At 39.7% G+C, this 18,088-nt stretch overlaps 2 protein-coding genes and 1 long non-coding RNA gene across 8 annotated transcripts; 1 reads left to right on the top strand and 2 right to left on the bottom strand.

The window, feature by feature from the left end:
* Positions 1 to 617: 617 nt before the first annotated feature.
* LOC143414673 (uncharacterized) lies at positions 618 to 4,739 on the bottom strand. Its single transcript, XR_013095343.1, has 3 exons — positions 4,412 to 4,739; positions 4,025 to 4,112; positions 618 to 1,129 (listed from the first exon to the last, which is right to left on the bottom strand). It is a non-coding gene; the product is annotated as an uncharacterized LOC143414673 (long non-coding RNA).
* Positions 4,432 to 9,151, top strand: LOC101481537 (major histocompatibility complex class I-related protein 1). The gene is made up of 3 exons (XM_024798463.2): positions 4,432 to 4,509; positions 7,657 to 7,917; positions 8,024 to 9,151. The coding sequence occupies exons 2-3, from the start codon at positions 7,677 to 7,679 to the stop codon at positions 8,359 to 8,361; spliced, it is 579 nt and encodes a 192-aa protein (XP_024654231.2). The 5' UTR covers positions 4,432 to 4,509; positions 7,657 to 7,676; the 3' UTR covers positions 8,362 to 9,151.
* A 122-nt stretch (positions 9,152 to 9,273) lies between these two features.
* Positions 9,274 to 16,838, bottom strand: LOC101475835 (major histocompatibility complex class I-related protein 1). Of its 6 annotated transcripts, none has more exons than XM_004573051.6 (9): positions 16,241 to 16,837; positions 15,418 to 15,675; positions 15,041 to 15,319; positions 14,589 to 14,891; positions 14,232 to 14,348; positions 13,756 to 13,776; positions 13,578 to 13,676; positions 11,627 to 11,650; positions 9,274 to 11,530 (listed from the first exon to the last, which is right to left on the bottom strand). In XM_004573051.6, exons 1-9 carry the CDS (start codon positions 16,293 to 16,295, stop codon positions 11,478 to 11,480), a joined length of 1,209 nt encoding a protein of 402 aa, XP_004573108.2. In that variant the 5' UTR covers positions 16,296 to 16,837; the 3' UTR covers positions 9,274 to 11,477. The 6 variants fall into 6 exon arrangements, with proteins under 6 accessions (XP_004573108.2, XP_004573109.2, XP_004573107.2 ...); XM_004573052.6 differs by having other exon boundaries at positions 13,578 to 13,673; XM_004573050.4 differs by having other exon boundaries at positions 13,578 to 13,776; positions 16,241 to 16,838.
* Between the last annotated feature and the right edge of the window lie 1,250 nt (positions 16,839 to 18,088).

Here is an 18,088-nt window from a genome sequence, read left to right as displayed (position 1 = left end):
ATGATTTATTAATGTGACTATTAGTTGACATTACTTTATTTGCCTGATATAAATAAATGATTTATATAAATAAATACTGAGCCAAGCAACCATTTAGTGCTGCAGAAAAGCAGTGGCGCTATCGTACTTGATGTGATGGCAACCCAGAGAGGAGGGAAAGATATCTAGAGAAGGAACTAGAAAAATACAGGGAGGACCTTCAATTAGGCAGTAAGAAAAGGATCAATGAATTAAGTGAGGGAGAAAAGCGCAGACAATGCAAAAAGTGTAGAGAGACATATCATGATATCAAGGGCAGAAAAGAAGCTTTAGTGTTACCCCTCCTGACAGCCCCCAGCTATCACCAGTTCAATCCATGACTTGTGACCAGTTTATGAAAATTATCAAGTGTCAAAGAAAATGTGCAAATGAGGCAGCAGTGTATATGTTGTGTTGTCAAAGTGTTGTGCAACAGCCAAATTTAGAATTTAGTAGCTAATAAAAAATAGAAATTATTGCATTGCAGTATGAAAAGAACAAAAATCTGGTTGCAGAGATTAATGTAACAGTACATTCTAACATCTGCAAAGTGTAATTAGGTGTTACACACATATTCCTTCTAGGCAATGCAATCAAGGGAGGATAAGAAGCCAAAAAACCCTAAAGAACCTTCAGAAACAAATTAAAGAAATTACCTCTGCACGTACAGCATAGAAATACAGGCAGTCCACTTCAGAGCATCACACCAGCAGGCAACGCTCCATACAGGTGTACTTTATGTACATACATCCTCCCATCCAATGTCCTTCTGCACAGTGTCTCCATCAAGTCTTAAGGGCCTTGTGACAAGTGCTGCCAGATTGCTGGAAGCACTTGTCACCAGTGCTTGATTAGGTACAAATGGCACATCCAGAGGTTTCCACCATCCATTTTTGCAGTGATGGCTCATGCTCTCAGTATAGACAGCAAGGGAATTTTTTCAAGTTTCCTACTGAACTGTTCAAACGAGGATTCACTGCTGGCACATGGAACTTCTTTGAAGCGAGCCACGGAAAGAGTGCACCGGATGGTGTAGGAGGAGCCCTTAAGAGTAAGGCTGACAGTCTGGTCAACAAGGGGACAGACATTCCTGATGCTGCAGAACTGTTTGCTGTGTTGCAAAAGACAGAAATGGAGATCAAGTTGCTTTTGTAAATATATTTGTTCTTATGTTTATAAGAATTATTACCAAATAGGACAGTCTTGCGAGGGGGGGCCAATGGGGAGACCAGCAAATTTTGGGGGGTGGCCAGTGCTAAAATCGTGTCGTCTCACGGGGAACAACTAGCTAAGGCCACCTAAGTCCATGTCACACTGCCAGCTCTGGGCTTAAAACAGTGAAACGTTTCTAAGAAAGGAACATTATGATGAACATGGCAGTTCAGGGAATAACTGACATTTTCAGCAATAATGCCCACTGAACACTCAGGATTTCTACTCTACTGTCTACTACAGCATCTACTCCAACAATGACTTAACTAATGGACTTCTGATCCTGCCTCAAGCATGTTCAGAAGATCAGTCATTCCAACAGAATATTCACAATAAGTACTCCATGGGTTTATGCTTGCCAAGGTGTCTACAAAGTGTATAAATAATACAATAAAAATAATGATAGAACGTTGTATTACTTTCATAGATACACATAGTCAGAAAATTATCACCAGTGTTTGTCAAGTTAATTTGAAAAAGTAATTAGTTATAGTTACTTCTTCAAAAAAGTAATTGAGTTGGTAACTGAGTTACAATATTCTGTACATGGTACATTTTGCCAGCAATAGGAAAGGGCATGTTTTTTGTGCTTGCTAGTGCTATCCTTAGACAGCAAATGACGACAGTATTCAGGAAAAAACATCACATATATTTTTTTTTATCATAACTCATAAAAATCATAAAAATGGACACTCGGGGTTGCTAGGTCATCTTAAATTGTGGTTTGTTTAACATGACTATTTTTCTTTCTCAGCCAATCAGTAGCACTTGTGCGATTGTTTGGCCCCCTTAGCTCCCGGTAAGCTCAAGAAAGCTTCAACCGCATTTGTGTCGAAAAATAGTAACGTGTCCCCACCACATTTTCTTGTTAGTAATGGTAATGGCGTTGTAACGATAGAAATAGCAATTAGTTAGGTTACTATTTACTGAAAAAAGTAACACCGTTATTTCCATCACTGATTATCACTTCGGTTAAAAATTAATTATACTGACAAGTGCAATGACTAATGCCATTTAAAATAAATTTAAATAAAATGTAATCGAAAATGGCTAATGGAAAAACCACAAATTTGTTCCAAATCTTTTTTGCAGACTAAAAATATTTAATATTTTTAAAATGTAACTGCACACCCTCAGCTGTTAATGTGGTTCTGGTCAGGTGTGGTCCAAGTAGCAGCTCTGTAAGATAATGATTTCCATCTTTTCTCTGGAGGTGGACCAACTGTGTGCTGAGTTGCTTTTTGGAGTCACGTTATATATATATAAAAAAAAACAAAAAAAAACACCCAGCACGCCCCTGCGGGCGGTTTATCCTTCAAGCTCGGGTCCTCTACCAGAGGCCTGGGAGCTTGAGGGTCCTGCGCAGTATCTTAGCTGTTCCCAGGACTGCGCTCTTCTGGACAGAGATCTCCGATGTTGTTCCCGGGATCTGCTGGAGCCACTCGCCTAGCTTGGGAGTCACCGCACCTAGTGCTCCGATTACCACGGGGACCACCGTTACCTTCACCCTCCACATCCTCTCGAGCTCTTCTCTGAGCCCTTGGTATTTCTCCAGCTTCTCGTGTTCCTTCTTCCTGATATTGCTGTCATTCGGAACCGCTACATCGATCACTACGGCCGTCTTCTTCTGTTTGTCTACCACCACTATGTCCGGTTGGTTAGCCACCACCATTTTGTCCGTCTGTATCTGGAAGTCCCACAGGATCTTAGCTCGGTCATTCTCCACCACCCTTGGGGGCATCTCCCATTTTGACCTCGGGACTTCCAGATTATACTCGGCACAGATGTTCCTGTACACTATGCCGGCCACTTGGTTATGGCGTTCCATGTATGCCTTGCCTGCTAGCATCTTGCACCCTGCTGTTATGTGCTGGATTGTCTCTGGGGCATCTTTATACAGCCTGCACCTGGGGTCTTGCCTGGTGTGATAGACCCCAGCCTCTATGGATCTTGTACTCAGAGCTTGTTCTTGTGCTGCCATGATTAGTGCCTCTGTGCTGTCTTAGGATAGGATGACGGACCTATGGATTCTTCGATATATATATATATATATATATATATATATATATATATATATATATATATATATATATATATATATATATATATATATATATATATATATATATATATATATATAGATGGATATCGAAGAATCCATAGGTCCGTCATATATAGATATATATCTATACACATTTATCCTGTTAACTTTTTTCTTTTTACTATATTTTATAAACATTTTGCTCTTACTATTTTTTTTACTTACTATACTGCTCATTTACTGTCTGCTGCTCGTCAAATACATTTCATTGCCATGATGACCCTGTGCTAACTTGCATATGACAAATAAAACTGAAACTGAACAATATAACCACGGTCATAATGAAGGTGATAAACTTTGATCTACCTATAAAGTTGTGTTTATAGACAGTCTTAAAGATAAGATAACTCTTTATTGCACAGTCATACCTAGTACAATAGTCCAACAAAACTGGAAACTGTCCCATTTCGGCACTGCGCACAACACAAACAAGACAACACAACGTAGTAACTAGTAAAAGTCGCTGTTGTTACAAAACAGTTAATTATGAAATAAATTTAAGCTATAGATAAATTCAATAAATGTATGTTATAGATGCAGAAAAATGAAAAAACATGAAAGGTGTCCGCTCTGCTGATCCTGGAGCTGTTTGAAGTTAATGCCATCAACATGCTGGTGGATCTTTTGACCAGACTGATTACAGAGTCCTCAGAGTAAACCAGCAGTCATTCTGTTTGTGTTCTGTATACATACTGTGTGTATGCTGCATGATTCAGTGGTTGTTACACCCTATTCAGAAACAACAGCACTCTTGAAATCAATTCCAACCTTCACTCCTCCCCTGTCGAGACAAATGAAGAGAAAATGAAACTTCTCCTGTTACAGTGAAAGAATATCAGTTGCTCAGAAAGTAAAATCAAGTTGCTGCATTTTACAGGGAGATTACACACTGTGTTCAAGTGGGAACACTGAAATACAGACAGAAGAATGAAAAACAAAATGATCAACAGGTTGGAGCTTACCAAAAACAAATGATCAAATAACTCACTAAAAATATCACCTAAATAACTGCAGCACTTATAACTATTAAAAGCTTTAATCCCTAATTCATAATTGGAGTAAAAATCTGCTAAATCTCACCATTATTGTTTCTTCTCCAGATGAAGAATCCAAGGGGGAGTAAAACAACACCTCCAACAACAGGACCAACAGGAAACTCTGAGGGAGAAACTGAAAAGGTTAAAAAATAAAGGCTAATTCCACTGCTAGAAGTTCTGAACTTCTGAATGTTTAATACAAGCTGATGGTATTCCTGCTGTAGGTGAAAAAGAAGGGGATTTTAAAGTATCTGTAGATCTCTGTTGCTTTTTTCAAAAATGCTGAGTACTGTAAATATTGCTTCAAATTAATTATGTATTTTTATTGTCACAGTAACAATATGTGAAAAGCTATCAAACTTTAAAGGACCCCTAAGAGTAATTGTTTAGCACCAGTGTTGTACAAATGCTACAATATTGGACCCATTGTCCATACAATATTTTAGCATTTGTACAACACTGGTGTTGATTATATCGGCTCATGCCTATGACCATTTTTGGTACATTTGAGAAACTTTAGTAGATTAAGGTTAAGTATCCTGATGATAAAATGAAAACATTCTCAATTAGATCTCTTTTTGCACTCATTTCCTTACATCTTAAATAATCGCTAAAATATTTCTACTAAAACTAAGGCTGCAAAATATTAAAAATTATATTTACTTTTAATTTACTTAAGTTAAAATGTCGTCACTAAATGAATTCTGTTGAATAAATAATGTGATGAATTTGATTGAACCAACTCGATGATGTCACATTCTGTTCTGACAGAAGATGGCGCTAAACATGTTTTAAAAGCTTTAAGCACTTAAATCACACACGGACTATGTCAGTTTTTGAGAGCAGAGCTCAATGATGAGTCTGAGCTCAGCAGTACAGGAGCTAGGATTTTCAGGAAAATAATGGAGTGAGAGCAGTGAAACTGAGTATGTTCATGAAAACACAAAGCAGTTGATAATGGAGAACAGAGAGGACTGATCGCAGGTTTAAACTGATGAGACTGATCAATACATGCTGACTGAAGAAGCTTATTTTTGTGTTTGAACCAAAAAGAAAAAAAATGTTTTGACATGTTTTACATATTTTAGCCATTTCAATTTGGTTGCAGGTCTCATAATACTAACAATAATAAATCATAATACTGGCAGTGTCACGTCCGGGGTGGTGGACGTGTGGAGTTGAAGTTAGGACCCAAAATGCGGCAGCTCTGGTGCAGGTGAGTATTTATTGAATAGGAGTAGATACAAACAGAAATGGCGGGTGAACATGAAACTGGAAAACCTAAACTGGGCAAAACTAACAAAACAAACCAGAGCGAAGATGCGGGGAGTTATGAGGAAATACACAGAGAGACGGACGGAGAGACGCAGGGAGACCGAGGGGAACAACACAGACGAACCAGCCACGAGGACGGAAGACTCTCGGAGCAAAACAAAACAGGAGCCCGAACCGTTCAGGGGGCCGACCGTGCGGACGGCAACGGCGGCGACTCAGGCGAAAGAGGTCTGGGGGCCGACCGTGCGGACGGCAACGGTGGCGACTCAGGCGAAGGGGGTCTGGGGGCCGCCCACGACGGCCATGGCGCCCGACCAATAGCCTGGAAAGTGGCCGGTTAACTGCAGACCCAGACAAGGCAGGACCAGGCGACACTGGAGGCGAAGACACAGAGGCTGGACCAGGCGACGCTGGAGGCGAAGCAGAAGCTGAAGCTGGACCAGGCGAAGCAAAGGCTGCTGCAGGCGAGGATGATGAGGCCGCTGCAGGCGAGGCTGAAGACTCTGAAGCTGGACCAGGCGAGAATGGCGCTGCAGGCGGCGGCATGGAAGCCCCGAGACGGAGGCGCTGCAGGCGGCGGCGGCGTGGAAGCCGGAGACGGAGGCGCTGCAGGCGGCGGTGCAACAGGTTGGACGGATCCCTTGGACCCTCCAGCTGAGACAGGAGACGAAGGCCGGAGCGGTCCCACGGACCCTCCAGCAGAAGCCATCACAAAGCCAGCAGGCATGGAGTCCACTGGCAGACACGAAGGCAATTGGTGCTGAGCTGGGCACTAGCTCTGCCCAGACGGTGCTGACACAGAGTAGTTCTCTGAGGGCTGCTTAATCTTCAGGGGTCCAGAAATAGCCGGGGACTGAAACCTAGCTTCTGGGGAGGCCCTGGAGTGCATAACTGTGCCCGAAGCTGCAAAAGCGCGAGAAACTCCCTGATTGGAACTTAGATTACCTCCCTGCATAGATTGAATGTGTGAGACTGGTGACAGAATGAGTGACGGAGCTAGCGGTGACTCTGGAGCCTGAGCTACTGGTGACACTGGAGGCACTGGAGCCTGAGCTATGGGTGACAGTGGAGGCACTGGAGCCTGAGCTACGGGTGACACTGGGGGCACAGGGGACTGAGCTGAAAGTGACACTGGAGACTGAGCTGAAGGTGACACTGGAGACTGAGCTGAAAGAGAGTGGACAGCCGACACTGGTGACTGAGCAGAGAGCGAGTGAGCAGCTGACACTGGAGACTGAGTGGCCAGTGCAAGGACTGGGAATCTTGTCAAAGTTGAGTGACACATGGATTCCACTCAGTATCAGCAGATTCTGGATACCAATGTCCAGGAATCAGTGACAAAGCTGAAGCTGTGCTGGGCCTTGATCTTTCAACAAGACAACGACCTGAAACACTGCTCAAAATCCACTAAGACATTCATGCAGACGAACAAGTACAACGTTCTGGAATGGCCATCTCAGTCCCCAGACCTGAATATTATTGAAAATCTGTGGTGTAAGTTAAAGAGAGCTGTCCATGCTCAGAAGCCATCAGACCTGAATGAACTAGAGATGTTTTGTAAAGAGGAATGGTCCAAAATACCTTCAACCACAATCCAGACTCTCATTGGAACCTACAGGAAGCATTTAGAGGCTGTAATTTCTGCAAAAGGCGGATCTACTAAACTATCTACAGTGGGATGCCCAAACTTTTGCATCCTGCTGTATATGTATACGTATATATAAGTCTTATATATATGCATACATATTACTATCTACTGCATACAATGCAATAGATAGTAATGAGATTTATTGTTTATGAAGACAAGTGAAAAGAAAATAAGAACAGTGAATAAAAGCAGAAAAAAGCGACACTTCGACACTGTCCTTAAGTTGATAGACTGGTTTTTATGTTAGTAACAGGAGAGCCTCTTTTTTTGTGTCTGTATCAGATGACAAAGATCTGATATCGGCTATGAGCTCTGCTGACATCTCACTAATTTCCCGTGTTTTTTGTCACCGTGTCTCTTTTCAGGTGTTCATATTTTGCAAAGGATGAATGGATGTGAATGGGATGATGAGACTGAAGAGATTAATGGGTTCAATCAGTATGGATATGATGGAGAAGGCTTTCTATCATTGGACCTACAGACACTGACATGGATCGCTCAAAAACCACAGGCTATCATCACCAAACTGAGATGGGATGCTGAAAAACCTAGATTAAATTACAATGAATGCCCTGGGCTTTTAAAGAAGTATGTGCACTACAGGAGAAACCTTTTGCAGACAGCAGGTAAAATTACAGAATCTCATGTGAAGTTGTAAAAGAGAAAATGTATGGCATTTTAAAGCAGAGTCAAATTCAAACGAGAATCTAACAACTGCCTGTCTCTCTCCAGTTCTTCCTTCAGTGTCTCTCCTTCAGAAGTCTTCCTCCTCTCCAGTCAGCTGGCACGCTACAGGTTTCTATCCTGACAGAGCCGAGATGTTCTGGAGGAAAGATGGAGAGGAGCTTCATGAAGGTGTGGATCTGGGAGAGATCCTTTCCAACAATGATGGGACCTTTCAGACGAGTGTTGATCTCAATGTTTCATCAGTCACACCTGAAGACTGGGAGAGGTACCACTGTGTGTTTCAGTTCTATAGTGTGAACAATGACATCATCACCAAACTGGACCGAGCAGTGATTAGGACCAATATGAGTAAGACTGGAGCATTTTTACACAGTAGTTATTAATACTACAGTATTAACGTAAAGCATCATACTGAGTTGGCACTCAGTAGTTCCACATAATCGCTAGAATTATTTATTTAGAAGAGGACAACAAGATTCTCACCAAGCACTGTAATCATTCATCAATACCAGTTATTATAATACGTATAATAATATTAACATCAAAACCCTTGAAATTAATGGAATAAACTTTTTGTCTTGTGTACAAAAGACAGCAAACACAAATTACTCTCCTTTGTGCATTTGTCTCTGACTCTGTGACTTCATGTTCCAGGTCTGTAGACCTGACTGCCCAATTATCTCTTCCTGTGTTATGTGTTATGTTGCTTGCTGTGTCTCCATGATCATCTTTTCACTCAAAACTTTCTCCCAGCTTGCTGTGGCAGATAAGCATGTCATGGCCCTGATTCTGTTTCTTCCTGTCAACTTTTCTTTTTTCTGCTCAGTTTTGCAAAGTGCTTTCCCACAGAGTATTAATTGATTGATGATTTCTTTCTATAATGGTGTAAGTTGCTTGAGACAATATTGGATATGTTGACCTTTTACCAATTTTACCACATTTACTAATCAAATCTCTACTACTAACAACTCAGTAAGATGGTTCACTGAAGTGGGGACACATGATAGATAACTGAAGTGAGCAAAAAGTAATAAGGTACCAACTGTGGAACTGATAAATCTTATTATTTCAATCAGAGATATAAGATGCATCAACTACCAGGTCCTTACTGATTTGTTCTTCACTTATTCTTAAGTAACAGCACAAATCTATTATTAAAGTCCTTCCATATTCTATTCAACAGAGAATCCCACTGACATTGGAGCTGCAATCGTTGTTCTAGTTATCGTTTCCATTGCAGTTGTGGTAATCGTGGCAGTCGTTACCAAAGAAGAAAGGTGAGATCTCAGTCGTGGAAATGCAGAGTTTATTTTTTGAATTTGTGTTTTAATCCATACTCCCAAATTTGCACTTTTTAAAAATATATACAGCCAGCTCAAAAATCAAAACACACAAACAGGTTATAGAATTTGGCATTTAGTATGTGAAGAAGAAATATGTTCTTTTTGAATGCAGCTGTCCAAATCCCATAAATCCCATCCCACATATATAACATAGATAAAACATAAAAAGTTTATAAGTTAGACAGATTAAAAATATGTTATATTTACTTTGTCACTTCATGTTATTTCTGATAATTATGTATTATTCATGGATTTTTGCTAATGCTGCTTCTCTATATTTATCTTCTAACTGGTTTGACCGACACTGCTCACTTGTTGAGCGGGGCAGTGTTTGTAAACACAAAAAGATAATCACTTCGTATTATACCTTTAAAAAGGCTAGAACATATCCAGACACAACAGTTCCAGACAGTAGATTGCCTTCGTGTGGCCGTCTTCACCACTTGGAGAAATGTTCCCACTCACCTCATGGAAACGCTTACATCAAGTATGCCACAATGAATTTTTGAAGTGATTAACAATGAAGGTGGAGCTACTCATTATTGAGTTCATGTTTGGAACTTTGATTTCTGTTTTGGAGAGTTTATGGGTTTTTTGCAGGTGTGGTCCTAAACTTCTGATCAGCTTTAAAACGGCCTGTTTCAGTTTAAGTGTTGTTTTCAATAAATTGCATGCTCAAAAAATGTTTTGTCTCACTCTCATTTCTTCTTGTTGCGTGTTGAAGCTCGACTTGGAACCTTGTGAAGATCCAACCACGCAAAATATGATTTTTTTGCCATTTTTCAACTGGTCTTTAAACTTTTGATCGGGACTGTATGACAAGTCGCACTGACAAAAATCTGCTGTGAGCCCTAAAGGGAGCAGCCAAAAGATTTACAGAGTCTCTGCTGCCATCTCTTAGACTTAGGATGAAAACTTTTTTTTTTTAAACAAATCAAGCTTTGAAGAAATGACAGCCATAAACCCATTTCCATTTCTGCTCTAACATTACTTACTACTCAAACATCCCCATAGTTTTATTTGTGTCAGGGACCTGGATCTGAGCGACCCAGGATCCATGAGCAGTTATGGACTGATATATAATGTATGTTTGCTGCACTGTACTGCTGTTCTTGTGTTCTCCATGCTTGTATGTATAGGCAAGTGGGTGTGTCTGTGAGTGTGGCTGAGCACTGGGTTTCAGGCAGGCCTGGTAGTTATGTCCCATCTGGGGCGATCGTGGCTCAAGAGTTGGGAGTTTGCCTTGTAATCGGAAGGTTGCCGGTTCGAGCCCCGGCTTGGACAGTCTCGGTCATTGGTGGTGGTCAGAGGGCCTGGTGGTGCCAGTGTCCGGCAGCCTCGCCTCTGTCAGTGCACCCCAGGGTGGCTGTGGCTACAATGTAGCTTGCCATCACCATTGTGTGAATATGTGGATGACTGGTTGTGTAAAGCGCTTTGGGGTTCTTAGGGACTAGAAAAGCTGTACATTTACAAATCAGGCCATTTACCCTCTGGAGGCTGGCCATGCCTGAAGCGGATGATCACACACACCTGCAGCTAATGAAGCCTCGTCGGGGAGTGTGGCCAAGCGCTCCTCGGCGCGGGATTGTTGTGTGAGACTCCACATCAGTGGTCTTTGTGAGCCAAGTTAAATGAGTGCATACCCACAGTGGTTGAGTGTCCTGATGGTTGCTTCTTTGTTATTTTATCCAGGAAGGAGCGTAGAAAGACAAGAGCACAGGGTGCCAGGACACACAGGAGGGGAAGAGCACGGACTTGTGGGTGGAGGACACAACAAGGCAGTCAAGGGAACACATGGGGATTTATTATTCTGTGGATTGTTTACACCACTGTAAATAAATGCACTGTTTATCATAAAGAGTCCAGCATTTGGGTCCTTCTTCCTCACATCCCCACGGTTGGCCAGCACTAACCATGATAATTTGTGAGTCTACACAGTTATGAATCCACAGTACAAAGATAAATTCAAAACACAGTTTGTACTGAAATAATATACAAACACAGCCTTGTGTTTGCATTCAAGTAGTGAGGCATATAATGTCCATTCAACAAGTCAGCGAAACAATATCAGTGTGCAAATCAATCAATGGTAAATAAAAAACAAATGCATTAATACTTCAATATGTAAAGTCAAGGTCTTATAATTACGTCCTGTTTCAGGGTCCCCATTGTATTCCAGGTAATGGCTCTCTCCATTTCAACGCATAATCTACCAGAAGAACAAATGGTTATCACAAAGACTAAAAATCTTCACGTTAATAGCATAGATCACATAAGAAAGAATAACAGAATATGCTTTACTTACCAGATCGAAGAATTATGGAGAAATCTGAAACACAAAAAATTAATGTCTCTGTCCCCTTGTTGAACTCTCACACTTAGAGGTTTATAAAAACATTTATTCTAATACTGCTTCCACTTTGATTGTAATCTTAACACTTTTCCCTTGTTGTGTCAAAGTACTGAAATATACAGGAAATGACGCTCCAGCCTGAACAACATTATGTTCAATTATAGTTAAACAAAAGTAAAACTTCCGTCAACATAACCCTTATAAGACTAGATATCAGAATATAATGTAAACATCAGGTACGCAACAATACGTGACATACATTATTATACCATGTCATTATTTAACAAAAATGCAGAAGCAGTCCTGTGAGAATCTAAGTACACCCTTACTGCTTCAATAGGAGTTAAGATAGTAAGTAACAGCCAGATGCTGCTAATTAAATACATGTGATTAACTGATTATAAGTAAGTGTGAACACCTATCAAAGCAGAACAATTTTTTCAGATTGCTGGTCTGGAACATTCATTGTCAATCATTTTATTCTGTTCATTCACTGTATTGTGGGAAACCATTGCCAAGCTTTGCAATGTGTGGACATTCTAGCAAATTCACTAGAAGGGCAAATGGTGTGTAAGGTTGTGGCGTAGACCAAGATGCAGACAAGGAAAACCATTAACTTAACTGAAACTAACTTATATTGTAGTTGTGGCAGCAAACAGATAATGCTGTAGGAAACGTAAGTTCAATAATCCAAAAAATAGCATGGAGCAACGCAAGGACCGACAAACAGTACAAAACCACAATGAACAGTTGGAGACAGAGAGAATAAATAGAGCCATAGGACAACAAGCTAAAAATTGAGACGGACTTTTGCGAGATCTTGCAAAAGTCCGTCTTAATTTTTTTTTCTCCCATATCCCCTGCGGGGCTCCGTAACAAGCACATGGCCAATAGGTGGGAAAACAGCTGACAACAATTAAGGAGGACAAGACATGGAAAAATTAAACAGCACACAGGGGACAAAGACTAAAAAAATAAAATGGGAAATAACAAAAAACGGAAACACAAACAGGGACGAGGATGACTTGACAATGGGAACAGAGAACTGCTGATAACTGTAATAAGGAATTAATACAAACCAGAAGTCAAGAGCACAACCCAGCTAATCATGGTATTAAGAATAGAGATTAAAACATAAATTGTCACTCTAAGGGGAACTAGAAACAAACACAAAGGAGAAAACAGCCTAAGCAAAAGCATAATATTAAACCAAGCCTAAATTAGTTGAAACAGAGAACAGACAGAAATTGTAAGAATGGAAAACGCTGGTTGAAAACCCAGGATCATGACACTGTGCCATGTTCACACAAAAACAAACAAACCAAGAGCTAGATTTTTTACTTTACAGGCCTCAGTTACCATTCTAATGTTAAAGCTGATAACAAAACAATTAGAAAAAGACTGAACAAATAGTTTTAAAGGATTACCAGGAGATAGTCTCTTCTCATTAAAAAGAGTAAAACAGCAGAACTTAGGTTTCCAGTGCTTAGGACAGATAAAACTCTGGCTGTCTTCCATAATGTGTCTTCTGGCCCGTTTCCCTCTGTTTGTCTCCACCCTCAACTGGTTGCAGCAGATAACTGCCCCTTCCTGAGTTTGGTTCTTCCTGTCAAAAATGTGTTTTTTTCTTCCCAGTGCCACCAAATGCTTATTCATAGGTTGTCGACAGATTTTAGGGGTTTCCTCTGTATTATTTTGAGGTCTCTGACTTACAACATAAAGCGGGCTGAGTGTTGTTGTGACTCGGTGCTATATGAAAACAGTTGAATTGAATTGACATATGTCATGTTATGTTGTTCATCTCACATTGAACAACCAAATGTTAATTTTTGTACTGACCTGAGGTTCTATTTATATAATGTATATAATGTGAAGATTTGAGTTAAATGTTTTGTTTGCTTACCAGTATTCGTTTTGTAAAAGTGAACTCCAGTTAAACAACAAAGGATGAGAGCAAGAACCAGTGCAGCGATGGGGGAGTACTTCAATGTCTCCAAGTCTTCTGGAAAAATAAAAAAAGTTTTTACTCAACAAATTATCTAACTCAGTTTTTATTTCAAATGAATTTAACTCATGCTTACTCTTTTGATTGCTTTCGTCAACTGGAATTGCAGACACAAACAAACAAAGTGTTAATCACCATATCCAGTCTTCAAAAATATATAATGACTTAAGTCTTGACATCAAATTTATGTTATACTGCAGATAGTCACCACAGGTTTGGTTCAATTCATATCTGATTCATCATTAAAGTTTTTCTGTTGAAATAATTTTAATTTGGGGTATTTTAAACTGATGAAAATTCTATAAATGATTGTAGATGGCAAACAAACTCAAACCATAATCTTAAACCTTAGATATAAAAAGTTAAACCAACAACTGAACAACAAATTAAATCTAACTCTCTTTAATATTTTAATATATGTTTGTTCTTTTAACTTTTCTTTCACAACATCATGAATGCTTTGGATTTAAATTAACTGTTTTTGGGTGGTAAACTGAATCAATAAAATTTTATAATCGTTTAATGAAAATACCATATAGATATACACATCACCTGTAATCTTGTACACGATGAAAACAAGGACTATGATGAGTAGAACAAAAAAAAAAAACACGGAAACTTTGATGTAATAATCATTGTTCTCTTCGGGACTTGTACAGATTAAATAATCTGGAAAGACAAGACATCCATCAATCCAAAGTTGTGTATCTGTATAGATGTATAACAGTTATTACATCCACACTACCACACAAAAAATGCTTTTCTATTTGTCTGCTGGTCTACTTCTTTGCCAAGGATTTATAATGAAAACATGAAGCATGTAGATTTCTTAGCTTTAAAGTTATTACTTTCCCAAGATCTGGTCCTGAACACACACACTAAATCCATTATTTTGGGCTTCACTCTTACCTCTGTTACTCTTGATCACTTTTTGGTCCAGTTTGATGATGATGTCTTCTTTGACAGCAGAAAGCTGAAACACACAGTCATACCTTGACCATTCCTCAGGTGTGACTGAAGAAAATTTTAGGACGACATTCATTTGGAACGTCCTGTCCTGATTAGGGTATATCTGTTCACGGTCCGTGAATTGATAAAGTTTTTTTCCATCTTTCCTCCAGAACATAACGGCTCGGGCAGGAGAGAAACCTGTAGCGTGGCAGCTGACTGGAGAGGAGGGAGTCTTCTGGAGGAGAGACACTGAAGGCCAGTCTAAAGAGACCAAAATAAGGCATTATACCTTAATAGAGAACAGCTTTGTGTTTTGCATATATATTCCTTTATTCCTTTCATTTGAAATGAAATGAATAACCCCTGTAGATATTGTTTCCCCAAAACAGCGTTATGTGATGGAAACCCACCTGTTCGTTGTAGAAAATATTTTCCATAGTCCAGATACTGTTTCAGCCATTTAGAACACACATTTGTGAGGTAATGGTTAATATCTGCTATTCTAATTTGCTGATTGTCTAACTTGTGTTTGACAATGCTAGCACAAGGAGTTGAAATGAGCCATGTCTGTGTCTCCTGGTTAAATTCCATAAGGTCTTCTCCATCATAACCATATCGATCAAAACTTTTGACCTCTTCAGTCTCATTGTCCCATTCACATCCATACATTCTCTGAAGGGTGTGAACACCTGAGGGACAGAAGGAAGAAAGAAAGAAGATATCAAAGCAAGCTTGTTCTGCTTGGGCAAAGCAAAAGCTTCTGAACATTTTATCTTTACAACAGTACCTTCAGTTTGGCTGCAACTCCTTCTCAATACATTTAATGTGTCTTTAAAAAAATGTTGACTATGAAGACACTCTTGAGTGTACAAGTCGTTGTGTTCTTGATTGCTTTTCATGAATTCTTTAAGCCAGTTTGGTTTTGGTTCTGCTTTGTTGAGTTTGGTGTTGCAGTGCACCAGCTCAGTTTCATCAGCCCACAGGACACCCACAAAGTCTTGGACTCCAGATGATTCAATGAAAATCAACTTCAGGGAGTGTTTCACTGCATGAAATAAATAAATAAAAATAATATAGATTTGAGGTTGTTTTATATGTTTATTTCCATTTTGCTTAAGAAAAACAAGACTGTAATATTTTTCCTGTTTTAAGAATAGTATTTATTTTAAATATCTAAAAGTAATTTCAATATATTTCCTCGTTCAAGAAATCAGAAATACACACACACACACATAAATATTCTGCTAAAAAAGCATGTCTCCCGTTCTCGTCTGATCTCATCTCGAAGTGGCATTAGTCACTTACTGCTGTGCTCAGTGAAAGATGATTCTGATACGAAAAGCTTGTTTTTAACTTTACTGTAAATGTATAAAGCGTCAGTTTTGTTTTCTCCTGAGAACCATTCTAGTGTGTGAATTAAATATATATCAATGTTATTGTCATTGCATAAATGTTTTTAATTCTATGAAATAACAAGCATTCGTGTATGCAGGTATTTTAAATTTTGCAGTTTACGCCAACGATTTTTGTAATGAAAGTGAAAGTAGTTAGATGCCTCAGTTTCAATTCCAAGAGACAGTTTTAAAAAATTAGATAAAATACGAGCTTACCTGGAGATACTACATGACTTAAGAGGGAGAACGCCGCAATAAAGTGAATATTCATTACTGCAGTTTCTTGGTGACTTCCAATGGGGACATCTGTTTATCTGGGAAGTCGGTGCATTTTTCAGAACTTGTCTCAATACTTCTCCCAACTAATCAAGTATAATACAACTCGAGTAACATTACTTGAGTATGTGAGTATGTTGTGGATGGCGCAGGACAAGAAGGTGACGTACTTGGTATCAGTGGCGGTTTTTGATATGGGCGACATAGGCAGTTGCCCAGGGCGTCACTGTGGTGGGGGGCGGCATCATGGCGTCGGCGAAAAAAAGAAAAGAAAAAAAAACAGTTGCTCGCGCCCATGCTGCCCCAACATCATGCCAGCGCATTTTGGGGATTGCTTGGGCACCGATCAGTTTTCTATTACTCATTTGCGGGGAGTAAAGGCGCCCTCAGTTTGCGCCTGCTGCCTGCCACAAGAAGGAGAGGGGCGAGCCGGCGGGGGATTCTCTGGCTGGCTGCAGCGGTATTTAATAACCAGCTCGCAAAATAAAACAAAATAAAAACAAACCAGCAAACTAGGCCTGTCAACGTTAACACCGTCATCACGATGAACACGATTAAAAAATGTAACATAATTAATCCATTTGGAGCGCAGAATGACTCAAAATCCCTGAAATGTCTCTGTCAACGCATTTCGGGCAGTTTGTCCAAAGCTTGTCTATTCTGCGCTCCAGATGGATTGATTTCGTAAAAAACTTTAATCGTGATGACGTTGTTAACGTTGACGCCCCTCCAACAAACACAAAAACTGAAGACATTATGATATAGACTTATAATTTGCACCGATGTGTTTTCTAAATAATATCACACACATATATCCGAAAAGAGAGCGCGAGGGCCTTTGGTGCGCCGGCTTGCTGCTGCTCCTGTGCTGAAGTCAAACACACAACCTGTCGAAAGGGGAGGAGGAGGGCTGCTTCCAAATAGTGCACATTTCATTCATAATCTTGTCAATCCAAGCCCATTATGTATACTATTTTTTCCTGGGTTGTGTGACATCCCAGAAAAAAAAGAAAGAAAAAAAAACTATAAAAGGTGTAGGTCTATTAGTCTATAAGTTTATGTTGCGGGCTTGTGTGTTGGCTACACAAACACATCTTTCATTTACTACCGGGACAACTAGTCAGCTTAAAGATATCTAACTAAAGACTGCTGAATTAGATTGTTAGTTTTTGTTTGTTTGTTTTTAGTGAACCATAAGCATATATCTGAAAACACAAAAGTCTAACAGTCCAAGAGATTACAGAATATTTAAATGTAATTCAACCCTAAACAGATACAAAGTGAAAATGCAATTTAAATTGAAATACAGTCATATATGATCTCACGGGAATGTTGTGAAAAGCACATTTCTGTGTATATGTATATTTGTACTGTTCATATTCAAGTATATTTTGCAAACTGTATCTCTTTAAATTACAGGAGACCTGGTAAAATATACTCAGAACCATAGCCAATTATTAACTAACAATATTAACTATAACAACTAACGCTGGAAGGTTTGACATTCTGACTCTGGATAAGAAGTCAAACATTTGCAGCACAGTGGTACGGGGCTTAGCACTGATGTCTCACAGCAAGAAGGTCCTAGGTTCAAATCCACTGACCTGTGGCCTTTCAGTGTGGAATTTGAATGTTCTCCTTGCCTTTGTGTGCATTCTCTGAGCTGCTTATCTGACCAGCTCCTACTGGTATGCAGCTAGTGGAGTTAGGTTAATTGGTGACTCTAAATTGCCCATAAGTGTGAATGGTTAGTCTGTGTTAGTCCTGCAACAGGGTGTACCCTGTCTC

Source organism: Maylandia zebra, linkage group LG22 (genome assembly GCF_041146795.1).
Source record: "Maylandia zebra isolate NMK-2024a linkage group LG22, Mzebra_GT3a, whole genome shotgun sequence".
Lineage (NCBI taxonomy): Eukaryota > Metazoa > Chordata > Actinopteri > Cichliformes > Cichlidae > Maylandia > Maylandia zebra.
This window is presented reverse-complemented; position numbering and strand designations above follow the sequence as displayed.

What these genes read in the sequence shown, in the direction of transcription:
- LOC101481537 (XM_024798463.2), top strand. Translation starts at nt 7,677, where the DNA reads ATGAATGGATGTGAATGGGATGATGAGACTGAAGAGATTAATGGGTTC. An exon ending in AAACCTTTTGCAGACAGCAG is followed by an intron (nt 7,918 to 8,023) that starts GTAAAATTACAG and finishes GTCTCTCTCCAG; the next exon opens with TTCTTCCTTCAGTGTCTCTC.
- LOC101475835 (XM_004573050.4), bottom strand. Translation starts at nt 16,295, where the DNA reads ATGAATATTCACTTTATTGCGGCGTTCTCCCTCTTAAGTCATGTAGTA. An exon ending in AAGTCATGTAGTATCTCCAG is followed by an intron (nt 15,676 to 16,240) that starts GTAAGCTCGTAT and finishes TATTTCATGCAG; the next exon opens with TGAAACACTCCCTGAAGTTG. An exon ending in ATATTTTCTACAACGAACAG is followed by an intron (nt 14,892 to 15,040) that starts GTGGGTTTCCAT and finishes TGGTCTCTTTAG; the next exon opens with ACTGGCCTTCAGTGTCTCTC.